Genomic DNA, 14698 nt, shown 5'->3' with positions numbered 1-14698 from the left:
GAAAATAACACATCTGGAATAGCTGAGTCTCAGTCTCTCTCTCTCTCTCTCTCTCTCTCTCTCTCTCTCTCTCTCTCTCTCTCTCTCTCTCTCTCTCGTCTATCTCTCTCTCTCTCTCACACACACACACACAAAACACACACACACACACACACACGCACACACACATACACATCCTTCACTCTGAAGGAGTCTAGAAAATCAATTTTCCTCCTTGGTGGCGACAACATTCCAAGAAGGCAACCCTCACTAACAAGTACAAATAGAATTTTGGCTTTTATCCTGGGTACTGATGAAGCAAGTTAGTGCAGAGACAGGATAGGAATACTGGGAGGTATGATCTCTTATAAACAATCACGTATGTTTACAAGATTCACACTAAATATAAATAGGTTAAAGTGAGAGGACTGAGAAAATGGTACACAGTGCAAGCACTAATCAAAAATATTAAGGGATGATTATATTAATATCAGACATAGTAGAGGTCAAGCTAAAAACTAGAGATATATAAAGAAATCAAAGAAAATCCATGTGTCAAAGACAATCCATGGCTCAAAGAAAAATCACACAAGAAGTTAGATAATGTTTCTAAGTGATAATAAGAATCCAAAACATTAGTATTTATGAGATGCGGCTAACGTGATGTTTAGGAGGACCACATAGCTCTGTTATATTTTAGAAAAGGAGAAAGGTTTAAAAAAACTTAGCAGTAATTTGCTTCTCTACTTGGTAAAGCTAAAAATGGATGGTCTTATTAAACTCAAGTAAGTGGGAAAGAAAAAGAATAGTAAGTAAATCAATAAAATTGAAAGCAGAGAAATAGAGAAACCAACGAAACCCTAACTTGAGTATTTTTAAATATCTATGGTGAACTTACACTCTTGCATGCAACTACTTAAGGATAAATGAGAGGAAAAATAGATAAAGTTTCTAGAGACTGATTTTACTAGAAGAGAAAAAATGCAACTTGCAAATAACATCAGTAACGAAAGAGGGGATATAACTAAAGATCCTACAGATGCTAGAAGGTAAAGGGACAATATGAACAACTTCATAGAAATAAATTCAGTAATTATAAAGGAAACAAGTAGAATATATATTTATATTTACATACATATTGCATATAACTTATACCTCACTAAGATATATTAGAACAGTACATTTGATTCAGCAAGCATCTTGTTACCACTAATCAAGTTGGCCTATTCTTAGGGCAAAACTTTCCAAATATGATGTCTATTTACAGATTATTGAAATACAGTTCCTTGTGGCACTTCATGATGTCAGAAGTATCAGCAAAATTCCTTTAATTATGTGTTCTGTTCATACAACAAAAGGAGTCACAAAGCCATAGGGAAATGTAGTGTGAGTGTGATCAGTGTTAATAAATAGTGGCATGTTGAATATATAAGTTGAGACTCCAAAGCCAGCGACTTGAAAGCATTTGAGGAAAGTCTTACTCTGCAGGAGCTTTACTACAAGGAGGCAAGGAACTCCTCAATACAGAACCTGTGTCAGGTTATTTGGGATGGTTTCAGAAGTTGTTGTTTTTTTTTAATAGAACAAAAATCTTCTACTGCTGTGTGACTTAAGGGAAATTTTACAGAGGGAATGTGAGTAGGATCCTTACTTGTTAAAGTGCTTCATGACCTGACTGTATGTGTTAATCTTTTAATACTGTCATTAGCAAATATAATCAAGGTGTCACAGGAGAACCTCAGAAAGTAATCTTCCTAAAGTGGAGAAAAATTTCTCCAACAAAACGCCTAAAAGACATGGACAGATTTTTCCCTACCTATTACTTCTATAAACCTGGAAGTTGCTGGGAGCTTGGTATCTGCTCAGTATAGTATGTATGATTAAATTGTGCCCCCAAGTTGGAATCATTGACTCAACAATCACATATCAATGCCCCATCATTAAATGTCGAGGGATTGCAAACACACACACACACACACACAAAAGCGTGATCTGAAAAACAAAAAATGTGATCTGAAAATACTTAACTTCCAAGTAAGAACACTGGCAGATGTGTGAAACCACCAAGGAAAAAAAAGACCTTTGGGTAGCAGCCTCTTGTGTAGGATTCCCAGCCTCTGTCATTTCCCAGGAAGATAGCATTGCACTTGATAATGAGTTCCCAGAGAGGTTCTTATCATCCTTTAAAAGATCTCTCTCCCAATTTTCTTCAGTTTCTAAGACAGTATAAAGAGTATTAATAGTTCTGGTGGCCCAGAATTACAACAGGTTCACGATTCCCACTGATCCATCTGCTTTGCTTGTTTGGGTGTTATAGGTGCTTACAAGTGGGCAGGGTAGTGGGTGAGGCCAAAGATACATGATCTCTTGAGAAACTGGAAGAACAGGAAGTTGCCATCACTGTCGGCACCAATGAGTTCATAGCTTGCTAGATACAAAGCATCAATAAGGACATGTTCCAAAGAGCCTTTGCCTTTTCTGGTTAAAAAAAAAAAAAGCTCAATAAAATACTTGTAAAGAAAAGGAAATAAGCTTAGAGGAAACTACTCTAGTTCCCAGACTTTATTTGGTAGAGCAAAAGTTCAGTGCAACCCAGGAACCTTTTCCACACCCCCACATGCCTATTTTTTAAGGCTTCTTTTTTTTTTAAGCTTCTGTATTAACACAGGATTCAGTTTTAGTGTTACCAAAATTTCCCAGGCTTCTCTAGTCTCTAACCAAAGAACAAGATCAAATTTACTATCTTAATCGTGTGTATTAATTTAGAAAGTAATGGGGTCATTGTGATGGTTTCATATATGTATATACCATACTTAGATCATATTAATCCATTCTGTTACTCTTTTTACTCCTTCACCCATCCCCTTTCATATCACCAGTAATCCCTCTGATTTTTATGTCCCTTTTCTCCCTCTGAATTCTGCTCATGAGAGAAAAACATGAATTATTGGTCTTTCTGAAGCTAGCTTACTTCACTTACTAAACAAAACAACTCAATTCCATCTATTTTTCTCCAATGACATAATTTATTTTCTATTTTTCTCCAAATGACATAATTTATTTTCTTTACGGCTGAACAAAACTCCATTTTGTGTATATGTGAGACATTTTCATTAGCCTAGGCTGATCCCATAACTTTGCTGTTGCAAACAGTGCTGTAGTAAACACAAGTAAGTAGGTATCTCTTTGTGTGCTGACTTACATTCCTTTCAGTATATACCTAGGAATGGCAGAATAGGATCAGATAGTCAAACGATAGTTTGAACATTTTGAGGAATCTCCATACTGATTTCCATAGTGACTGAACTAATTTACATTCACACTAATAGTGTCCCCCTGCCCCTCAGCAGCCTCATTGGGATTTATTGTTTATTGTCAAACAAGACTATTGGCAGCCACTTTTATATGGAGTGGAGAGTGAACAGAAGAGAGGGCAAGAGGACAGTTGACTGGCCCTGTGTCTCAGCAGGAGATGATGGCTCAGACCATGGTGCAAGCAGAAGGGACTGAGCCATTTCTAGACTTCTCTGGAGTGAATCCAACATAATTTGCTGATGGTGAATGTAGGGGAATGATGGTGAATGAAGGAGAGAGAAAAGTCAAGATAAGAGATCAAGGATGGTTTCTAGTTTCTAACTTGGGCAGCTGGCATGAGGCCTGATATCTGAGCACTAATAAGATTAGTCAATGCCTTTCCCAATGGCTGGTGTGGTCTTAAATATCATCCCTGAGAAGCATCAGCAGCCTAGGGAACAGGCCTGGGCTAAGACCTTTTCAGTTTGTCTTCAAAACTTCTTAACATCTGGGTGCCAGTGGCTCATACCTATAATCCTAATTACTCAGAAGGCTGAGATCTGAGAATCACAGTTCAAAGCCAGCCCAAGCAAGGAAGTCCATGAGACTCTTATCTCCAATCAACTTCCCCAAGCTGCAAGTAGAGCTGTAGAGTAGAGCTGGAGCTTAAGTGGTAGAATGCTAGCCTTGAACACAGATGCTTAGGGACATTATCTGGCCAGGAGTTCAAGCCCCAGGAATGTACACACACACACACACACACACACACACACACACACACACACACACACACACACACACACACACACACACACACACACACACACACACACACACACACACACACACACACACACACACACACACACACACACACACAATCTTCCCAACAGCCTGGTGATCCTATCTAACTCATGGCTACCTATCACATCATTTGTCACTTAGGATTTGGTTCATTCAATTACTTTCCAAGCAATTGCTAGGATAAACCAATATTATTTAACTCATTCACTCACTGAAGAAATCATTTATCATATCAATCAGGAGCAAGACCTCTTGTTTAAATCCACTCTCCCACCCCCCACCTCCACCACTGACTAGTTGTAATGCCTTAGACAGATTTCTTAGCCTTTTGCGACTCCATTTCCTTATCTGTGCAATAAAGGACATAGTAGCTTGTACCTCAGAAAGCTATCACGGTCTAAACTGGATGAAATACATTCCAGTGTTAAAAACTAAGCACAGAGCTGGGCACCAGTGGCTCAAGCCTATAATCCTAACTACTCAGGAGGAATACAGTTCAAAGCCAGCCAAGTCAGGAAAGTCCACAAGACTCTTACCTCCAATCACAGAAAAAGCCAGTAGTGATACTGTGGCTTAAGTGGTTGAGCAGTAGCCTTGAGCAAAAGGAGCTCAGGGACAGAGCCCAGGCCCAGAGTTCAAGCACCAGAACTAGCGAAAAAGAAAAAGATAAAAGAAAAAGAAAAACCTGAACTTGGCATACAGGACCCATCAGTGTTAGTCATGGCCACTGCTCTTCGTGATACAGGTGTTACTGAGAGCTTCCCAGTCTCAGTACTGCTCCAGGCCAGAGGCTGCTTTGAATAATAGAAAACATGGTGAGAGTCAGATTTGACATCGTCTCTGCTCTTCTACGTAAGCTCTTGGAGTCTGAGAGTTCTCTACGGTATTAGAGGAACAACAATACCAACAGTGAAAGGTTTTCATGAGGGGAAATCAGAAATTTCTAAACAGTGGTTTGTAGATGGTGAGGTTCTTTCCTGACCCAGAAGGATTTTTCTTTCCTAATATAAATAGTGTCTCTGTGCCCTCTGCCACTGAAAAGAGGAAGACAACTTCAACCCCTCTTATGGCATATGGTTTAAAAACCTCTTATCAGGTTATGTTTCACAGAAATTACACTTTTACAGCCCAGTATGGAACTGTATAAAAGCCAGGAACAAGAGTGTGGACATCTTAGACAACAGAGAAAATGCTCCACAAGGATTTCACTTGGCACCCACACCATTGGCGTGTCTCACCCACCATTTGCTCTTTCCCATGAGCTGTACACTTCCTCTTCCTACCCCTACAGTCACCTTCAGCAACCAGAGTGAGAAAACACAGGCACCAGCCACAGCAAACACTCTAGTTTGTCCTGGAAAGCATAGATTCCCTGGACTTTTATTTGCAAACCGACTGCATGGTTTCCTTTGGCACAGCCATGAGCATGGCAGGCACAACTTGGTCTGAGCGTCTCTGCTTCTCTCCCACGTCCTTGCAGTGGCCTCTGGCTGCTGCTTCTCTACGCTTCCTGGCTTATGAGAACCTTTCGCATCTTGGCCTACATTTGCTGTGTGTCCCCTCAGGAGCAATGCATTTTAAGATTCATTGTGAACATGGAGGGAAAAAGTTGTCATTGTTACAGAAAAGGAAGATCTTCACAAGCAAATAAAGATTCCTGCAGGAAAGTCCTTTCCCTCAGTCCATGTAATGTCACTCATCTTATCTATGGCTCACCCTGGATGGATAATATTGTACAAAGACTTTCCGTCCTATGACTTTAGGAGGATTGTTAGGACAATAGAGCAGCATGTAGGTAAATAAGAAGGCCAGTACCACTGAGCTCTGATGGCTAATTACACCTGTAATCCTAGTTACACAGGAGGCTGAGATCTGAGGATTATGGTTCAAAGCCAGTCTAGGCAGGAATGTCTGTGGGTGTTGGGGAAGCTGGAAAGTGGAGTGGGGGCTTGTGTGATAGAGCACCAGCTTTGAGCAGAAATGCTCAGGGATATCATCCAGACCCTGAGTTGAAGCTCCAATACAGGGAAAGAAAGAAAGGAAGAAAGACAAGACAGACAGACAGACAGAAAGAAAGAAAGAAAGAAAGAAAGAAAGAAAGAAAGAAAGAAAGAAAGAAAGAAAGAAAGAAAGAAAGAAAGAAAGAAAGAAAGAAAGAGAAAGAGAGAGAGAGAGAAGGGGAGGGAGGGAGGATGGGAGGAAGGGAGGGAAGGCAGGAAGGAAGGAAGGAAAGAAGGAAGGAAGAGAAAGAGAAAGAGGAAAAGGAAAGAAAGAGAAAGAAAGGAAGAAAGAAAGAAAGAAAGAAAGAAAGAAAGAAAGAAAGAAAGAAAGAAAGAAAGAAAGAAGGAAGGAAGGAAGAATGAGGAGGGAAGGAAGGAAGGCAGGAAGGAAGGAAGGAAGGAAGGAAGGAAGGAAGGAAGAAAAAAAGAGACCAATACATATAACTATCAACAGCCACAGAAAAAAATAATTATCTAATATGACTAACAGGGTATGTTTGGTTTTCAGGGAACAGATCCGTCAAGGCCTTGAAGAACTCCAGAAAGTTCTGCCAGGAGGAGACACATACATGCATGAAGGATTTGAAAGGGTAATTTCAAGACAGTTTTCAGCTCCAAATATAAAGTGTGATATGGAATGTCCACATAGGGGTAGCTGCAAATGCATTAAGGGGGCTGAACATACCCTGTGACCAGAGAGTACAATTACACTCCCCACCATGAGCTTAGACAGTGACAACTACATCCAAAAGCACTGAGGAAATGGATTTTCTCCTTCGTGACCTGATGACTCACATCATGGTGCACACAAGTCTCCTCAATTCCCAGCATGATCTTTGTGATGGCAGCTTCAGTAGTCAAGACAGAATTTCAGTGAGTTCAACTAGACATTGAACATGTTCATGGCTATATGACTGAAGTATGAGCGTAATCTTATGTGAAGGCCATCCATTGATATTTGAGTGAATCCTGGGTGGATCACATAAAGATGGAGACTGAGCCTGGCAACCTATGAAATCAGAACCCAATGTCCAATGTGCTATTTGCAGTGATAAACAGTAGTTCTATGTCTAATAATTTGTTCATGTGTTTTTCAGGCCAGTGAGCAGATTTATTATGAAAATAGCCAAGGTAAGCCTGCTGTATAAAGCACCATTTTGAGATATTTAACAGTTTTCTGTTTGCTTCTGAGAAAGCAGAGCCCTACTTTTCAGAATGCACATATGATATTGTCTGTAAATCTTTGGTACACATAGCCCAAGAATGCATAGAAAGATGGCAAATAGCAGGTCAAAATCCAAAAGTTATATAAAAGTAATTAAGAACCCATTGTGACTCCAGCCTGCAATTCCCATGAATAATTTTACATTTTGAATTCATTAAACTGGAAAATACTTGGATAAGTAATGTAAAGTCTTGAATTTTTGCTTCAAATCTCATTATCTTGACCTTCTCTGAGATCCAACCCTCTTTATTATATCCTGCGTTAACCTTAAGTTAATGAATGATCAACTAATGGTGGAACGAAGAAATTATAAAGAGAAAATTTATTATTTTGAAACCCAGGAAGTAGTATACCCTATGAGAATTCACATGTACAAGGTTATTCATTGAGGTATTCATTAAAATGGAAGAGATGTCCGAACAAGTATGACTGGGTATAATATTAAGATCTAGATACCAAGCCAGATGAAGTAGCTCAAGCCTGTAATCCTACTTACTTGGGAGACAGTGATTGGAGGATCAAAGTTCAAGACTAGTCTAAGTATAAAAGTTCATGAGACCTGATCTCAACTAATGGTTGAGCAAGGTGGTATAACCTGTCATCCTACCTATAAGCAAAGCACAATGGCACAATGGTCCAAACCATAAGGAAGCAAAATTTGGAGGATCACATTCCAGTTCAGCTTAGGCATAAAATCCTACCCTACCTTCAAAGTAACTAAAGAAAAAGGAGATGGAGTTGTGGCTCCAATGGTACTGCACTTGTCTTGCAAGCCCAAGACCGTGAATTTGATTCCAGTACTGGAAAGAAAAAAAGAAGAGTCAAGGTTGGTTTATATTTTGCTTCATTTAAGTGCAAGACATACTTAGCAAAAGGCCTAGAAATAACAATAATAATTATTGTTATTATTTTAGCTATTATTACTATAGTGTCTTTCATGGAAACCTTTCAGGCAAATCTCCTAAAAGAGGTTCACTAGGCTGAGCATGTGAGCATGGGGGCTCACATCTATACTTCTAGCTATTAGGGAGGCAGAATTAGAAGAATTGAGGTTCAAGGCCAGCCCCCACAAAATATTTTTGAGACTTCCATCTCCATCAATAAACCAGGTGTACTGGTACAAACCTGAGATCCCAGCTACCCAGGAGACTGTACATTAGAAGGATCATGGTGTAAGGTGGGCCTGAGTAGATATTTGCTTCCTCAGAAGCATCTACTTACTGTTTGTTTTAAACCACAATAAATAGAATAGTCTTGGTTTCACTATCAAAGCTTGCCAATAAATCAGCTATGAGCATTGTTGCTAGAAGTCTAAATATCACTGAGAGAATTCTAGTAGATTTTGCCAACTGCTATACTACTTCCCATCAGCTTGTAAATCTCGGTAACTATTACCTTCTGTCAAACTGTCAGGAGGTGTTACATGTGCTCAACTACAATATGAGAGAAGGGCCACTAAAGGTCAAGCAGCTTAGTTTACTCTCAATGGATAGCCATTAAGAGAACTGCTACTAGAAGAGGATCACCAAGTATGGCCATTTGTTGAGAAGAGGCTGAGAAATCCAGAAGCAACACCAATTCCCCCTGAATGTCTCTAAGAAATATTCTTCATGCTGGAGTTGATCCAGACCCCAAAAGAAAAAAAAAATGGATATTTTCACACTATTGACTTCAGGAGGTTGAGCTTCAAAGAGATAAAACCCCAGGGCTGAGACCTTTTCCTGGAAGGAACAGTGTAACTGAATGTTTCTTTGTTGCTTTGGGCAGGGTACAGGACCGCCAGTGTCATCATTGCTTTAACTGATGGTGAACTCCATGAAGATCTTTTTTTCTACTCAGAGAGGGAGGTAAGTAGGGGTCTAGCTTGTATCTAAACAATCTCTGGGGTGGTTCCATGGTAAAACATATTCTTAGCCTGTGTGGGGGCCTGGGTTTGATCCTCAGAACTTCTTCCTCCCCACCTACACAAAAGCAAAAGCATGGAAACAGGACTTCTCCCTGAACTGGGTCACTCTCTTCTGCACTCAGGCAAAATGATAAGTATTCTCTGTAAAAAAAAAAAAAACAAAACAAAACCCTGAGTGAAACAGTGTTTCATATATAAAAGTAATCATAACTCTTTTTTTATTTTGTCATTCATAGGGCTTGAACTATGGGCCTGGGTACTGTCCCTGAGCTCTTCAGAGCAAGCACTCTACCACTTGAACCATTGTGCCACTCCTGACTTTCTGGTGGTTTATTAAAGATAAGAGTCTCACAGACTTTCCTGCCCTGGCTGGCCTTGAACCGTGATCCTCAGATCTTAGCCTCCTGAGTAGCTAGGATTACAGGCATGAGCCACTGGAGCCCAGCTCATAACTCATTTTGAGCATGAATTTTTGTGTTTTATACATGGTTGATGTTTTTCATCAACCATGAATTTTTTTACATATCATTCTGTGCTGTGAGCAATAAAAATGCCAACTACACCTTTATTAAAGGCATTGTATTAGGAGTTTTCAAATGCCATATGTCATACTGGTACCATTTTTCTTCCATTTTCCCCCATATTTTTTTTTCTACTAAAGCAAGAGAAGGAGGAAGAATCGCTTAAAACATTGAAGTCAATCTTCCCAGAATGTACTAACCATTCATGAGATTCTTCTCTAAGAAACAAAGTAGAGCACTATTTGCTAGCCGAGTTGATAGTAATCTTTCCTATATTTTTCTTTTTCTCATGCATGTATTATACTCTAATCAGATTAACCCCCTCTATTACTTTTCTCTCCTCCCTTCCCCCTTCTCCATATTCAACAGCTTTCAGTGAGATTTTTTATGCCATCTTCATATTTCCATGCAATGTATTTTTACCCTTCATCATTCCCTTCCCCTCTTTACCTCTCCCTTGCCTTCTCAAACAGTCCCAAAACTACAATCATAGTGACATATATTTTTTTCTCAAAAGCAAGCAAACTAATTCTCTGAATGAAGCTTTGGGATCATTAAATGAGATTTAGAAAAGACATTTAGTCAAGAATGGTAAAGTTATATTTCTACTTAGAAAATCTTCCCACTGTAGGTTTGAGTTGAATTATATGTGCACTTAGCCTAAGGAAACAAATTATGGGGCTGTTTTAAGTCTTATGATTGATACAGGCTCGTTTTGACCAAGCTAGAAACACAAGAAGGAAGCAGGCAGTAAGAGATGGAGAGTCTAGATGCTTAGAGAAGTTAGTCAAAGCATTAGGTTTTCCTCAAGTTCATGACTAGTATTCAGCCCTCTCTAGATGTATAAAGTATATATTCATTCATTCATTCAGAGTTTGCATATACTGGGTAGACACTAAAGACATAGGTGATTGAATATCTTAACCATGAAAAAACATCTGTCTTTCACTGATTTTAGCACAGAGGATTACTCAACAAGGGGAACATGAAAGTTAGCATGACAGACATCCCTGAGCATTTGGGAAATCATGCATTTCTGTATTCTAAAATTGAAACCCTGGGATGGGAACGCAAAATGGCTTATTTGGGCATTAAATAACAGCCAAGTCAAATGAAAAACCTAATAAGGAGAGAAATGGAAATAAAACAAATTATTTATGTCTGCGGCTTAAAATAGGGGTTAGTAGAAAGGAATGTTAGGTATGGCACATACAGACTTGAAAAATATATTTGGAATGCCAATGCCAATAAAGCAAGCTTTCTGGGAAAGAAAGATAAGTCTCAAATTATAAAGAAATGGCTCTTGTTAATTCTATAGAAACCCCAATTAGCAGAGAGGAATCACAGAGCTCTTAGTGATAAGGTTGAGGTAACACTAAACCTAAAAGATTCTTTTCTCGTGAAAGAAGTGGGGGGATATTTCCAACACTGAGGAGGAAAAGGCATGTGTCTGTCCCTTTCATAATTCAGTGTCAGACGTCAATGGGTTTGTGTCCTGAAGAGGAGAGGACAATAACACAGTTCACACCAACATGTATATATTTAGCACTTACTGTATGCATAGTATCAGTTATTTATTGAGCACCTGCAGAACATGCCAAGTTTGTCCAATTTTTGTTTTCTATTCTGAAACAGAAGAAGCTGGAAAACAGATACCACAGCCATTAATAAAACAAATATTAAAATCAAGCCCAGTCCCAGATGCTTTCAATGGTCTCTTATACAGAAGGTCATGGCTCACCTGTTCAAATATATCCTACTTGCATTGCACAGGCTTTATTGCTAAAGGATGCTAGCATCAGTGAACATCTGCAATGTTCTAGACTTTATGTGAGGAGCTCTGTGTATATTTTCTCATTTAATCCCCAGAACACTTTACAAAGTAAAATCAAGCATCCAATTCAGGTACACCTGGTTCTAAAGGCCACATTTTTGTGTGATATCATGCTGCCATTACAAGCAACAAAAAGTATACCAATAAAAAACACCTCAGAGCAATGGAAAAGGTAAATATTTCCCAGAATTGTTTATGTGATTTGTAGCCTAATGTTTCCCTTTCCTCCTTCTTTCAAAGTCAGTACTTTTCTCAATACTCTTCTCCAGGGGTCCTTTCAGCACTATCTGGACTACCTGCTCTCCTCTGCTCCACCTTGCATTGTGTTAGATTGCACTGTTCACTGGCATAGGAGCTCCTTGGGAACAGGGATTGTTTTCTCCAGTATGATATCTGGCACATAGTAGATGCTCTATAAATAACTGGCACTACTCCTTGGTAAAGCCAACAGAAACACGTTTGTCATGGCATCTCTTTCTAATATCCTTTGTTTTCTTGATCCAGGCTAACAGATCCCGAGATCTTGGTGCAATTGTTTACTGTGTTGGAGTGAAAGATTTCAATGAAACACAGGTATGATCGTGAATTTCTTTTGGCTTAAGAATATACTGAACGATGAATGGTAGAGAATATGTGCATCCAGCACAGGGAGCCGCCACAGTATAAACCTTAGGTATGTTATTTTTGCAGAAATACTCAGCAGGTGGGGATTACTGGATGTGTAAGGGATATGAAGTCATTTGGGGAAGCACCTGGGGTCTTCAACACAGACTATCCAGGCAGTATGTTTCTTAGTTGGCCTTCTTAGTGAACATTGACTTGCCAAAGTATCAAGACCAGATATGGGAGCTGGGCACTGGTGGCTCACACCTGTAATCCTCGCTATTAGGAGGCTGAGATCTAAGGATCACAGTTTGAAGCCTGCTCCAGCAGGAAAGTCTGTAAAACCTTTTCTCCATTTAACTACAAGGAAAAAAAATTAAAGCCAGAAGTGGAGCTGTGGCTCAAAAGGTAGAACACTACTAGTCTTGACCATAAATGCTCAGTGACAGTGCCCAAGCCTTAAGTTCAAGCCCCAGGGCCAGCATATAACAAAACCAAAAAGTCCAGATATGAGTTAACTTGGAATAATTGTTTCTTAAAAGAAAATAATTTGGCAAGTATGATTTTCTTACTCAAATGACAAGCAATCCTTTTCACCTATTAAAAATGCAATGCATTTTCAATACAAAAATACGGAGATAATTGGCCACATAAGCCAAAAAGTTACTTACAAGTACTTGTACTTATATGTACAAGTAAATTGTGAAAACCTATTAAACTAAACAATAGTTTCTCAGGGTAGTTCATAATTTCTTTTTGTTATAATAACACATGAAAACCCTTATGGCACATTGCTAAATGAACAAGATTACAAAGCACAGATAATGGTATATGCCCACTTTTAAGTATGTATGTATGCGCTTGCATTGAAGAAGCATGGAAGTCTGTATATATGAAATTATTAATAAATATAGACATAAAATGACTGGTATGGAAGGGGTATGAGTGACTTTTGTTTTGTTTTAGCACATGGAATTTCATAGTAAGGATATTTTACATTTGCATTCAGTAAAAAGAGTAAACCGTGTGTGTGAAACCATAGCTACACACCAGCACAGGCTATGACCGGTGCAATCCCAGAACTACACAGAGAGGTGCAGGGTGGAAAAGCTCACAGATCTGAATCTCTGCCCTCAATCCTCTGCTCTATAAAGCCAGAGCAGCTGAAGCAATCGCAAGCCCCCATTCTTTCCTCAGCAGTTCAGGTGAAAGGTTGGAGGCCTTGCCAACAACAAAGCCTGACTTTATTTTTAAAGTTGCTCTAAAGGAAGCCTGAGTCTGTTTGATTTGAATAAAGTTGCAATCAGGGATTTGGGTGAATGGGAGAAAACTGGGCCAATGGCCTACCCCCAAATCCATAAATATATCAACCTATCAATATATCATCCAACTGGGTGATCTTACCGCTGCTCCTGAGGAGGAAAGTAATAAAACAAATGTAAAAGCTGGAGCCTCCCCTGGGGCCTGCTCCACAGACCCCTGGAAAGCTCTTGGTGATGAAGGCACTTCATTGAGGCCTATAAACCCAGGAAGGCATCATGTCTCTCCTTTTTTAAAACTAAGTGAGGCCCGTACACAGTAGCATTCCTAAGCACTCCACACTGAACACATCCTTATCTCTGTGTGCATTTTGTGTCTGTCCTGTTCTCAGCTGGCCCGGATTGCGGACAGCAAGGATCATGTGTTTCCGGTGAATGACGGTTTCCAGGCTCTGCAAGGCATCATCCACTCAGTGAGTAAATAGCTTCCTCTGGGGTCCTTTTCTGGCTCCAGCCTGCAACCAATCCCCTTGTCCTTCTTTCTGAGGCTGCTCTTTTTCTGCTTGAGAGAGCGTTCTTTCCCGTATTTTGTGTCTTCCACGGTCCACATTCCTCTTCAATCTTCAATTCCTTGTTTCTTTTCCCCTTCTGTGCTAACTCGACCCAACAATGGAAAATTTAAAATTGAGAGGGGTCTTGCTCCGGCAGTGAGCCAGACCTGAGGCAGTCTTTCTCACGCTCGATAAAATGTAGCTGATGGTTTGTATCTGACCCATTGCTACACTCCTTCTCTGCTTTTCTCAGCCATAACCAAACACAAGCCGCCATCAGAACGTCAGCAGGCTGAACCTTAATCTCTTGCCATTGGAAGCACCTTAGACCAGGTTGTCTACTGAAATCAGCTGGAGAGATTTTTTTTTTTAATATTGATGATTAAGTCTCTGGTCTGAGGTGTAACCTAGGCTTTGGGAATTTTTGAGATTTCTCCAGGTTATAATGGTCAGCCAAGATTGAGAGCTACTGACACAGACCACCAAAGAGGGTGGCTTCACTGTGCTTCAGGTGTTCTCAGTTGCCAGTTCTTCTTCACACATGCAGATGGGTTTCTGGAATCATTTTCCTGGATGGTGAATAGAATATTGGATTTTGAGGTCTTTCTTATGTACCCTTCAGCCAGAGGTCAGACCCTTGGTCCAACTGGGAAACTGAACGTTTCTGATCCTTAAAACCTCAGCTGGTAGGCCAGTGTGTATGCTACCCACGTAATGCTATC

The 14698-nt window shown here is 39.8% G+C and overlaps 1 protein-coding gene across 1 annotated transcript in view; it reads left to right on the top strand.

Annotated features, from left to right (window-relative positions):
* Antxr1 (ANTXR cell adhesion molecule 1) overlaps window positions 1-14698 on the top strand; it is a 213392-nt gene that overhangs the window by 50347 nt on the left and 148347 nt on the right. The window contains exons 4-8 of the mRNA XM_070004483.1: window positions 6586-6667; window positions 7175-7208; window positions 9070-9149; window positions 12068-12136; window positions 13818-13898. Coding sequence (XP_069860584.1) covers window positions 6586-6667; window positions 7175-7208; window positions 9070-9149; window positions 12068-12136; window positions 13818-13898 — 346 coding nt within the window. The remainder of the gene's footprint in view (window positions 1-6585; window positions 6668-7174; window positions 7209-9069; window positions 9150-12067; window positions 12137-13817; window positions 13899-14698) is intronic.

The sequence above is a fragment of the Dipodomys merriami genome, unplaced genomic scaffold (assembly GCF_024711535.1).
Source record: "Dipodomys merriami isolate MVZ:Mamm:240054 unplaced genomic scaffold, mDipMer1.0.p SCAF_63, whole genome shotgun sequence".
NCBI lineage: Eukaryota > Metazoa > Chordata > Mammalia > Rodentia > Heteromyidae > Dipodomys > Dipodomys merriami.
This window is presented reverse-complemented; position numbering and strand designations above follow the sequence as displayed.